We start from the raw sequence: 14,808 nt of genomic DNA on the forward strand, positions 1-14,808 counted from the left end.
GCAAGACCTAGCACTAGACTAAGATGAGTTGAGGTGAACTGATTTCTGTTTTATCATTACTTTGTTGAAAGACACAAAGATAGTTGTCAATTTAGGTGGTAACTGACTTCTAGTAGGCATTTTGAAATAAGTGAGACTAACAAATTGCACATGATTTTGGTTTGAAATGAAGAATACAGCTTGGGTGTCTAATTTTAAAAACTTACAATTACATCTAGGTGTTAAACCGCTTGACCTTTGCATCCACACTTTCCCACTTGAGACGCTTGAATTCTCCAATTGGTAGAGATGGTAAACTAGCAAAGCCCAGACAGCTGCACAATACATTGTGGGGAATGGTCTGTCCTGCTGAGACTCCAGAGGTAACACAAGTTGCATTGAAACGAATGTATTCAAAAAGCATATTTGCTTGTATTATGGTAATCTAACATCTGCAGATTTGTTGCAATATGTCAATGTGCAATTGCATTTTATTTTCAGTATTTAATTTCAAATATTTCAGATTTAAAGTTAAATTTGCAGTGAAGACATAAGATTTTTTTTTTAACTAATAAAGTAATTGTGTGTCTGAATCCACTATCAATTCTGTGTATGTGTTTTCTTGGAAACTATTTGTCTAGTCTTTTCAAAGGCGTATTGATTTGTTTTTTACAACAAAAGTAAATCTGTTTGTTAGGGCCATGCAGTAGGACTTGTGAAGAACTTAGCCTTGATGGCTTACATTTCTGTGGGGTCTCAGCCATCTCCGATTCTGGAATTTTTAGAAGAATGGAGTATGGAAAATCTGGAAGAAATATCTCCAGCAGCCATTGCAGAGTATGTATAAATGAGTTTCTCTGAATAATTTTAAACTTTTTTTTTTTTTAAATTCAAAACTACTTTTTCAAATAACTCCTGGCTTTTCTTTTCATAGTGCAACCAAGATCTTTGTTAATGGCTGCTGGGTAGGAATACACAAAGATCCAGATCAGCTGATGAACACACTAAGAAAATTACGTCGTCAGATGGACATAATTGTATCAGAGGTACGCTTTCTGAATGAACGACCATGTAAATTCTAGCTGCAAAGGATGGAATGTAGTAGTCAGAACACACCTTTCCAAAGTATGAGTACAAGTGGAAATTCTTTTTGATCAGACTTCAAAGGCTTAGTGACCTAAAACCATTTTTAAAGAGAATTTAGCTGAAAACTGCCCTTTTCAAATCGGAACCCTGTTCAATGGAGCACTAATACTTGCAGCATACTGTAGACAGTAACTTAAAGGCTCCCACTTTGGGGAACTTCACTTTGTTATAGCTCCTGCTATGTACACCATGACTCTCATTCCATGGTTCATATAAAAACTCAAATGTGTGTACCCATTAATTCTCATTGTTTGTTTGTTTTTGCATATGCAGGTCTCTATGATCAGGGATATTAGGGAGCGAGAAATCCGCATCTATACTGATGCTGGCAGAATCTGCAGGCCACTTTTAATTGTGGAAAAACAAAAGCTTCTGTTGAAGAAGAGGCATATTGACCAACTAAAAGAACGAGAGTATAACAACTACAGGTAAGAAATCTCCCCAGAACAGGAAAAATGTCTTGCTCTTTCTTCTAAATGTGATGTATGCTTCTCAGGGTTTGTTTGAAGTCAGCTGAATCTGCAAGCCACCTTTGTATTTAAAAACCTGTTACAAAGTAGTCAAGTGTGTTCTACACAGTGTTGCTTATAATCGCAATAGAGCATAATTGTGTCAAATCAAGGCAGTGGCGTATTCCCTAATTACAAACAAGATAAGTTTTTTGCTTTTTGACATAGCTAATGAAATCTGTATTAAATGTTACTCTGAATAGTAAGGCAGTGAGACAGTTTGATGATTTAGTTGGCAGGATCTCGTGGCCAGCGGTGTAGTAGAATACATCGATACGCTAGAAGAAGAGACTGTGATGCTGGCAATGACTCCAGATGACTTGCAGGAGAAAGGAGTTGCATACTGTTCAACTTACACGCATTGTGAGATTCACCCGTCCATGATCCTAGGAGTCTGTGCATCTATTATTCCTTTCCCTGATCACAACCAGGTCAGTAGCCCCACTTATTTATTTTATTTATTTATTTAGGCCTCTTGCTTTTAAAGTTGATAAGAATATATTACAAAAGGAAAATTTAAAAAAGCATGTTTAACATATGTAGACATGTATATGCATGAAGAGTTCAATAGATGTTCTGTTGACACTGCTTCTTTTTTGCCTTCATAGTCTCCTAGGAACACATACCAGTCTGCTATGGGTAAACAAGCTATGGGAGTTTATATTACAAACTTCCACGTTCGTATGGATACACTAGCCCATGTGCTGTATTACCCTCAAAAACCCCTTGTGACTACACGTTCTATGGAGTACTTGCGATTTAGAGAGTTGCCAGCAGGTATGTTGTGGGTTAATAAGCAAACCTAAAATGTATTGAATAAAATGTCTTTAAATATTGGTATTTGTGTACCATTAATTATGGTGAAAAGTAACTAGGATTGTGCTTAGTGGTAACTTCTGGTCATTCACATTATTGTGCCTTGTGGTCTCAGCAGCAGCTAGATTACAACATGCATGTTAAAAAATTCCTCCCTCGTCCAACAGATTAAATTGTTGGAAATGGTATATTTTTCATCAGCATTTGTTAGATCTCCACAAGGGGTCACTGTTGTATTGAAGTTCTGATCTACAGTGTACTCCAATTTTGTATTTATTCAATATTACATGGCCTCTATTTTGTGTGTGTGTGTGTGTGTGTGTGGGTAGAGTGGAGATTTGCTTTAATAAATGTCCAGTCTGTGTAAATATATGGAATACAGTTCATTTTGAATGAAGAAACCTTGCTTATATGAGTTGTAGGTCCTTAAACATTTGCTTCTATTACATTACAGGTATCAACTCAATTGTGGCCATCGCGTCATACACCGGTTATAATCAGGAAGACTCTGTCATCATGAACCGTTCTGCTGTCGATAGAGGTTTTTTCAGGTATGGTTTTCCTGAACTTTGAACTCTAGAAAATTGCTCATGTAAATTATACGGTTGGTTTTACTCATTCGAAGATTTAAATCTGACCCAGTTTTCTTTCAGATGTCTAAAGGACATAACATGCCTTTTCTAAGACACTCTGGACAACTAGGTCATACATTTTAAAATGCTACCAACAGCTGATTACTGCATATTGTTAATAGTATGTTAAAATGTACAGTTAGAATCATAGAATATCAGGGTTGGAAGAGACCTCCGGGAGGTCATCTAGTCGAACCCCCTGCTCAAAGCAAGACGAATCCCTAACTAAATCAAGCTTGACCTTAAAAACCTCTAAGGAAGGAGATTCCACCACCTCCCTAGGTAACACATTCCAGTGCTTCACCACCCTCTAGTGAAAAAGGTTTTCCTAATATCCAACCTAAACCTCCCCGACTGAAACTTGAGACCATTCCTCCTTGTTCTGTCATATGCTACCACTGAACAGTCTAGATCCATCCTCTTTGGAACCCCCTTTCAGGTAGTTGAAAGTAGCTATCAAATCCCCCCTCACTCTTCTCTTCTGCAGATTAACGATCCCAGTTCCCTCAGCCCTGCTCATAAGTCGTGTTCCAGTCCCCTAATCAATTTTGTTACCCGCCTCTGGACGCTTTCCAATTTTTTCACATCCTTCTTGTAGTGTGGGGTCCAAAACTGGACACAGTACTCCAGATCAGGCCTCACCAATGTCGAATAGAGGGGAATGATCACGTCCCTCGATCTGCTGGCAGTGCCCCTACTTATACAGCCCAAAATGCGGTTAGCCTTCTTGGCAACAAGGGCAGACTGACTCATATCCAGCTTCTCATCCACTGTAACCCCTAGGTCCTTTTCTGCAGAACTGCTGCCTAGCCACTCGGTCCCTAATCTGTAGCAGTGCATGGGATTCTTCCGTTATAAGTGCAGGACTCTGCACTTGTCCTTGTTGAACCTCATCAGATTTCTTTTGGCCCAATCTGCTAAAATTGCTCTTTCTTAACCTATTTTGTTTTTTTTTTTGTTTTTTTTTGTTTTTTTAAAGTCACTTACAAAAGTTACACCTGCCACAGTAAAAAGATGCAAAAGTAACCACTCCAGTGAATAACTAGGGCCAAAATTAAAAACATAACACACTTGCCCAACCAACCTTTTTCCTCCTCTTGCTTTAAAGTTAGCTCTTGCTGACTGCACTGAATCTAATAGGATTTGGATGTCTTCTCTCTTGAACTGTCAGTTACGTGAGCCCCTTGATGCCAAGCATTTGAGCTTCCCAAAATAATCCCATAGTTAGCCAGGGAAATGATGTGACCTATCGCCACTTTGCCACAATTATACCTGAATGATGTAATGGACACATTCATTGTTGTCTTTTGGCTATCTAGGTCCACATTCTGTTCTACTTTTGGTTGGATAGACCTTTAAGAGGCATGTTCGCTTCTTCACATCTGTTTACTTATGTAGAATAAGAAATGAGAAGCTGTGCTGGATTTTTATGGATTGCATTAATAATTATTGCCCAAAGTGAGCTTTGGTTATGTTCACTGGCACATTTTTAAAAATAAAAAGAAATTTTAAACTTCAAGTACAGCTGGGGATCCATATGCTAGCCTACAAGGCAGCATTTAAAAAAAAAAAAAAAAAAAAAAAAAGGGGCCGGGGGGAGGAAAAATGGAAAAACCTGAATAAAACCAAAGCACTCTAGTGCACCGGAGGTGTACTTCAGTGTGTGCAGCTTAATGGATACTGGGGGGGGGGAGGGGAAGGTGTTCTTAAATTACTCATCACTGTACATGTAGTGGTTTAGTATGTGTACAGCGGTGGTGTCATTGTTTACATTAGCATTCAGGTAATGGGATGACATCAAAACATGTAAGCTAAAAGGCAGGCAAAGGGAAAAGGGGTGAAATGTATGAGTAAAGTGGTCTGGGTCGTAACACAGGGATAACACTATTCCCTTTTTTTGTAAGATGTATAGTAGATCCCAAAGTTGCCACCGTCTACCACTACCAGCAGTTTATTTGTAGACATCTCACAGATTTACTCTGAGAAGTGACTGTCAGAATGTCCTTGTGGGGTTCATTGTTTTTGCTCTAGAAGTCATAGTGTAGTATCCAAGTAAAAACTTCTTCTTGCATGGGACCTGAGCATTCTTTCAGACTTGTCATTACCGGTAACTCTAATTCAACTGTGCTATGAGCCAGGGCTGTTTGTTTTCAGTTTTTATTTTGTTTAAAATGTCCTGGGAATTTCACTTTATTACAAAAAGTAAATTAAAAATGGGTGAAAATCAGTGCAAAAAACTAACTTTTGTTTTCTGGGTAAATATTAGGTTAACATTAGGGAATAAGAGGACAGAAAAAAAGCAACAGACAGAAAAATAAGTGTATTATAAATAAAAGGAGTTAATGCTGTGGCTTATTGCATAAACTGCACATTAACACTCTGTACGCACGCACGCATATCTTCCACTACGTTGCTGCACTTTGACAGCCTCACATTTACACCTAGACTAATTTATTAATAAATACCATCTACCTAATGTAATCAGATTTTTTTTTTAACATAATCAGTATTTTCATACACTTGAGTGGTCCAAAATTTGGGTGACAATCAGTTTAAAACAAAACAAAAAACCACCACTCCCAGCTTTTTTTAAAATCTAGGAATTTTTCTGGACAAATCAATAAAACAAAGGCCCTCAATTGTGATGTAGATGTGGTTATAGCATACAATTTAAAAAAGAATGCTGATATCTAAAGTTTTTTTCTTTTTAAATTTTCTTTCAGATCTGTTTTCTATCGCTCATATAAAGAACAAGAATCCAAGAAAGGATTTGACCAAGAAGAAGTTTTTGAAAAACCTACACGTGAAACTTGTCAGGGTAAGAGATGCTGGCAGATGGAAGAAAGAGAGCCTGCAATTAGCAGCCAGACTTAGACTGAGTCCTTCATGTTAACCTTACTATATTTGACTATTAATATTGTACTGTAAACATGTAAATGATTGATAAATTTGTGCTCTTGGTACAAAGAAATTTGCATGGTCAGTAAAAAAACAAAAATTCCCTTTCTGGATATGTTAGCAGCATGTACATTTGTAGTAGAATCTGCACTTACTAATATGTCCATGAATTCACAACACTGCAGTATACTGGCACAGAATGCAAATATGGTGTCTACTATTGAGAACGTGATCCTTAATGTTTTTGTAGAAATACTTTGAAGATTTTCGGCTCTGAATTCATTTGTCTTTAATCTCAGGTATGAGGCATGCCATCTATGACAAACTAGATGATGATGGTTTGATAGCACCTGGTGTACGTGTGTCAGGAGATGATGTCATCATTGGCAAAACGGTAACTCTTCCTGAGAATGAAGATGAATTGGAAAGCACTAACAGACGATACACAAAGAGGGACTGTAGCACTTTCCTACGAACTAGTGAGACTGGTATTGTAGACCAGGTCATGGTAACCCTTAACCAGGAAGGATATAAGTTTTGCAAAATTAGGGTGAGTACCTGTTTCTATGGCTTCTGGGCTTTTTAAAAAAAAAAAAAAGTACCAAGTCATTGATGTTTTCTGTTGCCTCCAGGTGCGCTCTGTGAGAATCCCACAAATTGGAGATAAATTTGCCAGCAGGCATGGTCAGAAGGGTACCTGTGGTATCCAGTACAGACAGGAGGTAGCAACCTTTTTCTCTCTCATACTTGTATATCTCTCTGTAGAGTGAAACTTGCGTATTAATGTGGATTGCCTGTGAAATAAGTTACCTTAATATATTGATTTAAATTTAACCTCTGTTCAATTCTTACTTAAAATGTCTTTTGAGTCACTTAAGTTGAATTGGATTTTTATTTTGTTGGAACGCCCTAGCTTCTCATGAGGCATAATGAGAATCTCTTTCCTGCTTTAGGATATGCCTTTCACCTGTGAAGGTATCACACCTGACATAATCATCAACCCCCATGCCATCCCTTCCCGTATGACAATTGGTCACTTGATTGAATGCCTTCAAGGGAAGGTAAGGAGAACAGTTTGTGTTGTGTAGCTAAAATCTGAGAATCAAACTGCATTTGTTTTACCTTGTGGAGAAGCTGATCTGCTAGTTCCTGGCATTTGTTAACCTACTAAAGAACGATGATCAAGTTCCCATTTGAGGATCTAGTAACAAAACAAAAGGTATATTAATTTCCTTAGGCAGAAGCCAGAGTCCTATCTTCAGTGGGTCAAACCACGATGTGTTTATAGCAGAATTTCTTTGCTGCTTTTCTTGACAGAATTACTATACAAGCATAATGACAGGTTTCAGAGTAGCAGCCATGTTAGTCTGTATTCACAAAAAGAAAAGGAGTACTTGTGGCACCTTAGAGACTAACAAATTTATTAGATCATAAGCTTTCGTGAGCTACAGCTCACTTCATCAGATGCATTTGGTGGAAAAAGCAGAGGAGAGATTTATATACACACACACAGAGAACATGAAACAATGGGTTTATCATACACACTGTAAGGAGAGTGATCACTTAAGATAAGCCATCACCAGCAGCAGGGGGGGGAAAAGGAGGAAAACCTTTCATGGTGACAAGCAAGGTAGGCTAATTCCAGCAGTTAACAAGAATATCAGAGGAACAGTGGGGGGTGGGATGGGAGGGAGAAATACCATGGGGAAATAGTTTTACTTTGTGTAATGACTCATCCATTCCCAGTCTCTATTCAAGCCTAAGTTAATTGTATCCAGTTTGCAAATTAATTCCAATTCAGCAGTCTCTCGTTGGAGTCTGTTTTTGAAGCTTTTTTGTTGAAGGATAGCCACTCTTAGGTCTGTGATCGAGTGACCAGAGAGATTGAAGTGTTCTCCAACTGGTTTTTGAATGTTATAATTCTTGACGTCTGATTTGAGAACACTTCAATCTCTCTGGTCACTCGATCACAGACCTAAGAGTGGCTATACTTCACCAAAAAAGCTTCAAAAACAGACTCCAACGAGAGACTGCTGAATTGGAATTAATTTGCAAACTGGATACAATTAACTTAGGCTTGAATAGAGACTGGGAATGGATGAGTCATTACACAAAGTAAAACTATTTCCCCATGTTATTTCTCCACCCCACCTCACCCCCCACTGTTCCTCAGATATTCTTGTTAACTGCTGGAATTAGCCTACCTGCTTGTCACCATGAAAGGTTTTCTTCCTCCCCCTCCCCCCCCCCCCCCTGCTGTTGGTGATGGCTTATCTTAAGTGATCACTCTCCTTACAGTGTGTATGATAAACCCATTGTTTCATGTTCTCTGTGTGTGTGTGTGTGTGTCCTCTGCTTTTTCCACCAAATGCATCCGATGAAGTGAGCTGTAGCTCACGAAAGCTTATGCTCTGATAAATTTGTTAGTCTCTAAGGTGCCACAAGTCCTCCTTTTTCTTTTTATACAAGCATAATTAACCCTAAAAATTCCTAAGTGTTCTCCTAATCTATGGAAAAGAAAGAAATAACAGAGTTAAGTGCTTCTGAAAATCCCACCTGTAGCTTGTGCATTTAAGTTTTTTGTTCAACAGAAAATATCTATTGCATTAGAAAGTTTAGGTTACAGTCCTGGATATTGGGTCTGAACTCTTAACAGGGGGAGTAGGTTAGCTTTTTCAAGTTACCTGCGTACTGTCTGACTACTCTCGTATAGAATGCATAGTTTGTGTCTATAAAAGTTCATGGTCTTCAGCAAACCCTTTTTCTCCATAGGTATCGGCAAACAAGGGAGAAATTGGTGATGCTACGCCTTTTAATGATGCTGTCAATGTGCAGAAGATTTCCAATCTATTATCAGATTATGGCTATCATCTGAGAGGAAATGAGGTATAGTGTTCAAAATGCCAATCTAGCTAAAGATTATTGGTCTGTTTTTTGATAAATTTTGTTAATGTCAAATTTAGGCTTGTGCTTCAGTGATTGTATTTTACTTCAGGTTCTCTACAATGGCTTCACTGGACGCAAAATCACATCACAAATCTTCATTGGTCCTACTTACTATCAGAGGTTGAAACATATGGTAGATGACAAAATTCATTCTCGTGCAAGAGGGCCAATTCAGATTCTTAACAGGCAACCAATGGAAGGTAGATCTCGGTAAGAATGTTTGTGGATTTTTTTTTACGAGTGTCCTTGACGTCTCTCACAGTTGGGTTGCTAAGGTAGAGAGAAATTAGCTGCCTCAGCTGTGCAGTTGTATCTTAATTGGCTCAACCAATTAGCCACCCATTTGGAGCTTATGGTAGTGTGCTTAGGTTTGGACAGATAAAATGTGACTTAGTCATTTGTAATAGTTTGTTGTGAAGTTGTGGTTTCTCTGTTCAAACACTATATATTGTCATCCGTTGTAGAAATTTTCTTAGTCATGTGACTGCTAGTGGGAGCAGTAGTTTTATAATTTGGCTGACTTCTTCCCAATGATCGTATTTTTGGGAGAAGCGATGACAACTTGCTGGGTACGGAGGCACCTATTTGTACTACTGCTGATTGTATTTGTACAGAATTGGGTCGCCATATTAGCTACTGGAATCATAATTTCTGACTTAATGACAAAATATCCTTCCCACCCCCTTATAGCGATGGTGGCCTTCGTTTTGGAGAAATGGAGCGAGACTGTCAGATTGCTCATGGAGCAGCTCAGTTTTTGAGAGAGCGATTGTTTGAGGCTTCAGACCCATACCAAGTTCATGTTTGCAATCTTTGTGGAATAATGGCAATAGCTAACACAAGGACACACACGTACGAGTGCAGGGGGTGCCGTAATAAAACACAGGTATGTATGGATTTCCTCTGCAAATATTTCTACTTGCAGTCAAGAACAAACAGTGCCTAAAGGAGTATGATGGTGAGTGAGGATGAAGAGAGCAAGTGGTAAAAAACACAAACATTAACCCAATAGTTGCTCTATAACAAGTGTTGCTTTTTTCCCCTAAGTGTCCAAGTTGACTCATATGTTTCCCTATAATTGTCATAGTTCTGGCTGTGTCATTTGGCAGGAAATTTCACTCATGTATTTTATTATAATGGGTTTTCAGAGAACTTATCTAAAAGTGAACATTAAATCTTAACTTTTGGGGGAAAAAAGTGATGCTGTAAAACTCATGGATTGATTTTCATGGCTTTGCCACTATAACTCTTCAGATTACTATATTTTGGTTGGGAGAGAAATAAACTAACTTGTCACATACATGACATGCTGGGGGAAGGAAATCACCGGTTTTGAATTAATATGGAAATATTATATTCAAGTATAAACAGGATTGTTTTTCTCTACCATAACTCTGTTACTCCTTCAACTTCTAAAGGGTTTTAATTGTCTCATAGTTAATATGCACAAATTATCTTGACCAATAGGAGCAAAAGATAGATCTTTTGTCTACAGATTTTGACCACTGAAGGACAAGTCTACTGTATTTAAAATGATAAATTATAAATAGTGTTGTTGGTCTGGACCCTGTAGAGGAACATATCAACACTACTGAGTAAAGTAATGCCACCCTGGATGGAGTGTGATCAGTAATCACTTCAAGGTGAATTGTAAAGACTTTTCCTAAAGGGCTAACAAAAATATAACTTCATATGAAGCATTAGACCAAAAAAAATAGCCTTCTAATTTTGGTACCAAAATGTTACTATTTACTTAGGGGTAGTAGAGTGAAATTAATCTTTAAAAAGAGACCATGTACTAAATTTTCTTACTTCCTTTTCAGATTTCCTTGGTGCGAATGCCATATGCCTGTAAACTCCTCTTTCAAGAGCTCATGTCCATGAGTATTGCACCTCGTATGATGAGTATTTAGCCTTTAAAAGGCTGTGCTTTAGTTCTGACTAGACGTATATACTTGCTCTGTTTCTAGTGTACCATTTTAAAAAGATTTTGAATGCAGAATGTTACATATGTCATTTACATCAGGTTATGTTTTGTGTATGAATGCTTTGTTTAATGATCTTGAGCTTACTTTTTGTAAATAGAAATAAAGATTTGTAGTCACGTGAATTACCTTTATTTGTATGTCTGCCAAAAGCATGTAAGCAAAACATAACTAAAAGGAAGAATGAGTCAGATAAGGAACTGATTATCCGGCTAGAAGAAGTCAGTGGCTGTAGCTTTCCAAAACACTAACTTAAACTGTGCATAAATGATATAGTCCATGCGTCACAGCTCTGCACCATCATCTGGGGAAAAAACAAACAAAGATGAGGTTTCATAATTACAAGAGGGTAACACTGCAGATACCCCAATATCAATAGAGTGAATTTTCCGTTCTTCGTTATCCACATTTAAATCAATCAACCTTTCCTCTCTTTCTTTCTGAGGGAACTGGATAGCTTAGGGTAATGGAATTAGGGAATCTTTCACTAAGGTCATTGGAACGCGTCCATTGTCAATAGTTGGCTAATTACGTAGATGTTTAGACTGTACTTATTACTGATGCATCTGATGACTTCATGCCTGTCACTGTCGGACAACAAGCAGCAAGTCAGAGCTGGCACACTGCTTGGACAAGAGCTTCAGGAGCCCCAGAAGTGACAGCTGTATGTGGATGAGAGCTGGAACTGCTGGTGGGAACTGACCAAAGCAAGGACTCCTAAAGGAGCAGAAGGCTTGGGCAGTGGCCTCTAGGAAAAAAAGGGAGAGATTCAGCTTGGTGTGGGGAAGAAGGACTGGGAGTGGAACACTGTCTGTGGGAGAACCCTCTCCATGAAGCACTGTGGGAAGACTGCAAAAAGAAAAGGAGTACTTGTGGCACCTTAGACTAACAAATTTGTTAGTCTCTAAGGTGCCACAAGTACTCCTTTTCTTTTTGCGAATACAGACTAACACGGCTGCTACTCTGAAACCTGTGGGAAGACTGGTCACTCAGACAGAGGGCTAGAGACTGGGGCCCTGAACTGAGAACAAAGTGCTGATAGACTCTTGGATGAGTGACTTGAGATGTCCCTGGAGATGGGAATGGAAAAACACACTTTTTACAGCAGGAACTTTGGAGAATGGTTTTACAACCAGGCTTTTGGGGAACTATGGCACTGGTGTAGATGAATAAATTGAACTCTGACTACGTACCTTTGGGTGAGCAAAAGGGAACCAGGCTCAGCACAACTGTCATGCATTGGATGGCACCCGAGGCAGGGTTGCCCTATCACAATGCCCCTTTAACAGCCTTGAGGTACTCCTTTTATAGACTGGAGTCTATATAGACTCCTTTTATAGACTTAATTTATTGGATGCATGTATCCTCTGCATTTTTGTGATGATGGATTTCTAAAAAGAGGTATAATCTGGCCAAAACCAAGCACCTTTAGCAAAGGGCATAACTTAGTTATGTTAGTTTTCATAGTAGCAGCCGTGTTAGTCTGTATTCACAAAAAGAAAAGGAGTACTTGTGGCACCTTAGAGACTAACAAATTTATTAGAGCATAAGCTTTCGTGAGCTACAGCTCACTTCATCGGATGCATTTGGTGGAAAAAAGAGGAGAGATTTACACACACACACACAACATGAAACAATGGGTTTATCATACACACTGTAAGGAGAGTGATCACTTAAGATAAGCCATCACCAGCAGCAGGGGGGGGAAGGAGGAAAACCTTTCATGGTGACAAGCAGGTAGGCTAATTCCAGCAGTTAACAAGAATATCAGAGGAACAGTGGGGGGGAGAAATACCATGGGGAAATAGTTTTACTTTGTGTAATGACTCATCCATTCCCAGTCTCTATTCAAGCCTAAGTTAATTGTATCCAGTTTGCAAATTAATTCCAATTCAGCAGTCTCTCGTTGGAGTCTGTTTTTGAAGCTTTTTTGTTGAAGGATAGCCACTCTTAGGTCTGATCGAGTGACCGGAGAGATTGAAGTGTTCTCCAACTGGTTTTTGAATGTTATAATTCTTGACGTCTGATTTGTGTCCATTCTTTTACGTAGAGACTGTCCAGTTTGGCCAATGTACATGGCAGAGGGGCATTGCTGGCACATGATGGCATATATCACATTGGTAGTTGCGCAGGTGAATGAGCCTCTGATAGTGTGGCTGATGTGATTAGGCCCTATGATGGTGTCCCCTGACTAGATATGTGGACAGAGTTGGCAACAGGCTTTGTTGCAAGGATCGGTTACTGGTTCTAGTGTGTGGTTGCTGGTGAGTATTTGCTTCAGATTGGGGGGCTGTCTGTAAGCAAGGACTGGCCTGTCTCCCGAGATCTGTGAGTGATGGGTCGTCCTTCAGGATAGGTTGTAGATCCTTGAGGATGCTTTGGAGAGGTTTTAGTTGAGGGCTGAAGGTGATGGCTAGTGGCGTTCTGTTTTCTTTGTTGGGCCTGTCCTGTAGTAGGTGACTTGACTTACTTTAGTGTCTGACTTGACCTAATTCAGTAAATTAATTGATGGTGGGATTCATTTATACTCCACTGCTGGACAATTTTTTTTTTAAACAGATCTTTCAGCTATTCAGATAATTTAAAAGAGCAGAAATCTAGAACCTCAATGAATGGATTACATACACTAACCTATAAATGTGTGTGATAAAGGTTTCTAGGATGGAGGAAGAGCAAGGCAATTAGGACTACATATATTGGCAAAATAGTCCCTGCAGTTTTTGGAAGTGGTTTTTAAAGCCTTTTTATAACAACTTGAAATTCAGGTCTTTTCCACTGTGTGCATCCGATGAAGTGAGCAGTAGCTCACGAAAGCTTATGCTCTAATAAATTTTAGTCTCTAAGGTGCCACAAGTCCTCCTTTTTCTTTTTTCAGATAACATGGTGTCTGGAGAACCACTGAAATCACCATCATAGCCTGAAAGCTGAGCTATTTGGAACAGAAGGGATTTGTAGTCAGATGTGTGAAGTTTTACCTAGTTAACCTCCTATACCTAACACATTTGGGAAAAAGCATGTCTTTATTAAAGATGCAGCAACCCAATTCTCAGCTATTTGTGAGCTCTTACACTAGAGGCCTCCATGAAGTGCTTCACCAAAATCAAAAAGACTGGGTTTGACATTAGAAATATCGGCAATCTACAGCTAACAGTTTTAAATGCAACTTTTCAGATAGTTCGCTTGTATCCTAAACAACCAAAGGGTATAAACCACATTTAAAAAAAAAATCTTTGCACATCTACAACTGTGTTAAAACTCTGCACAGATTACCTACCTTTAGTTATGGGTATTTTCATGTAAGGACTTTGACAGTAATTCGTGCAGAGGCTGTAGCCTCTCCTTTGGAGTTTGATGCATGACACTCATACTCTCCAGCATCCTCTTTACTCAAAGGAGATATCTATGAAAACAAGCAGCATGTAGCCTTGTTTACTACAGAGGATTTGGTCTCAAGTTACTTTGCCTTATTGTTGGGTTGTATAACAGCAGTAAACAATAGCACTAGTAACACTCAATATGGGTAACTGATCGAGTGGGAATTAACACTTGGAGGCTGCACATGTCTCGAATATTCCCTTGGCCAGTAGTATGGAAAATGCTCATGTTCTGAACATGCAATAGTTTGTTTAAAAAAAATTGCATCATACACTGAACTTTTAAAAATGAGAATTTATTCCCTATTAGCAAAGAGAGCACAAAAGTCAATCCTGCCTTCTTTCAACTGAGCCAAAGGGCCATCAGTGGCTTCAGTCAGCCTGACTTGGTCAGTATTGGTTTGCCCTAGTTCCCAAATCAGATAGGTGGCACGGTACGGCAAGCACTCTGGTATCTGTCCTGGAGCTCAGCAAATCAATCCACTCTGAGTTTCACTCTGTCTTACACATCAGGATTTGTTTT

General features: G+C 38.9%; 2 protein-coding genes across 3 annotated transcripts in view; one reads left to right on the forward strand and one right to left on the reverse strand.

Annotated features, from left to right (window-relative positions):
• Nucleotides 1-11,030, forward strand: part of POLR2B (RNA polymerase II subunit B) — a 28,700-nt gene extending 17,670 nt beyond the window's left edge. The window contains exons 11-25 of the mRNA XM_038399474.2: nucleotides 219-362; nucleotides 677-816; nucleotides 914-1,025; nucleotides 1,399-1,553; nucleotides 1,867-2,065; nucleotides 2,243-2,411; nucleotides 2,905-3,001; nucleotides 5,806-5,900; nucleotides 6,280-6,530; nucleotides 6,613-6,702; nucleotides 6,934-7,041; nucleotides 8,753-8,866; nucleotides 8,976-9,136; nucleotides 9,617-9,812; nucleotides 10,750-11,030. Coding sequence (XP_038255402.1) covers nucleotides 219-362; nucleotides 677-816; nucleotides 914-1,025; nucleotides 1,399-1,553; nucleotides 1,867-2,065; nucleotides 2,243-2,411; nucleotides 2,905-3,001; nucleotides 5,806-5,900; nucleotides 6,280-6,530; nucleotides 6,613-6,702; nucleotides 6,934-7,041; nucleotides 8,753-8,866; nucleotides 8,976-9,136; nucleotides 9,617-9,812; nucleotides 10,750-10,839 — 2,121 coding nt within the window. The 3' untranslated portion in view covers nucleotides 10,840-11,030. The remainder of the gene's footprint in view (nucleotides 1-218; nucleotides 363-676; nucleotides 817-913; nucleotides 1,026-1,398; nucleotides 1,554-1,866; nucleotides 2,066-2,242; nucleotides 2,412-2,904; nucleotides 3,002-5,805; nucleotides 5,901-6,279; nucleotides 6,531-6,612; nucleotides 6,703-6,933; nucleotides 7,042-8,752; nucleotides 8,867-8,975; nucleotides 9,137-9,616; nucleotides 9,813-10,749) is intronic.
• Nucleotide 11,031: 1 nt separating this feature from the next.
• Nucleotides 11,032-14,808, reverse strand: part of IGFBP7 (insulin like growth factor binding protein 7) — a 70,052-nt gene continuing 66,275 nt past the window's right edge. For both annotated transcript variants that reach the window (XM_043513845.1, XM_038399475.2), the window contains 2 exons: nucleotides 14,186-14,311; nucleotides 11,032-11,215 (listed from right to left, as the gene is read on the reverse strand). In XM_043513845.1, coding sequence (XP_043369780.1) covers nucleotides 14,204-14,311 — 108 coding nt within the window. In that variant the 3' untranslated portion in view covers nucleotides 11,032-11,215; nucleotides 14,186-14,203. The remainder of the gene's footprint in view (nucleotides 11,216-14,185; nucleotides 14,312-14,808) is intronic.

The sequence above is a fragment of the Dermochelys coriacea genome, chromosome 4, assembly GCF_009764565.3.
Source record: "Dermochelys coriacea isolate rDerCor1 chromosome 4, rDerCor1.pri.v4, whole genome shotgun sequence".
Lineage (NCBI taxonomy): Eukaryota > Metazoa > Chordata > Testudines > Dermochelyidae > Dermochelys > Dermochelys coriacea.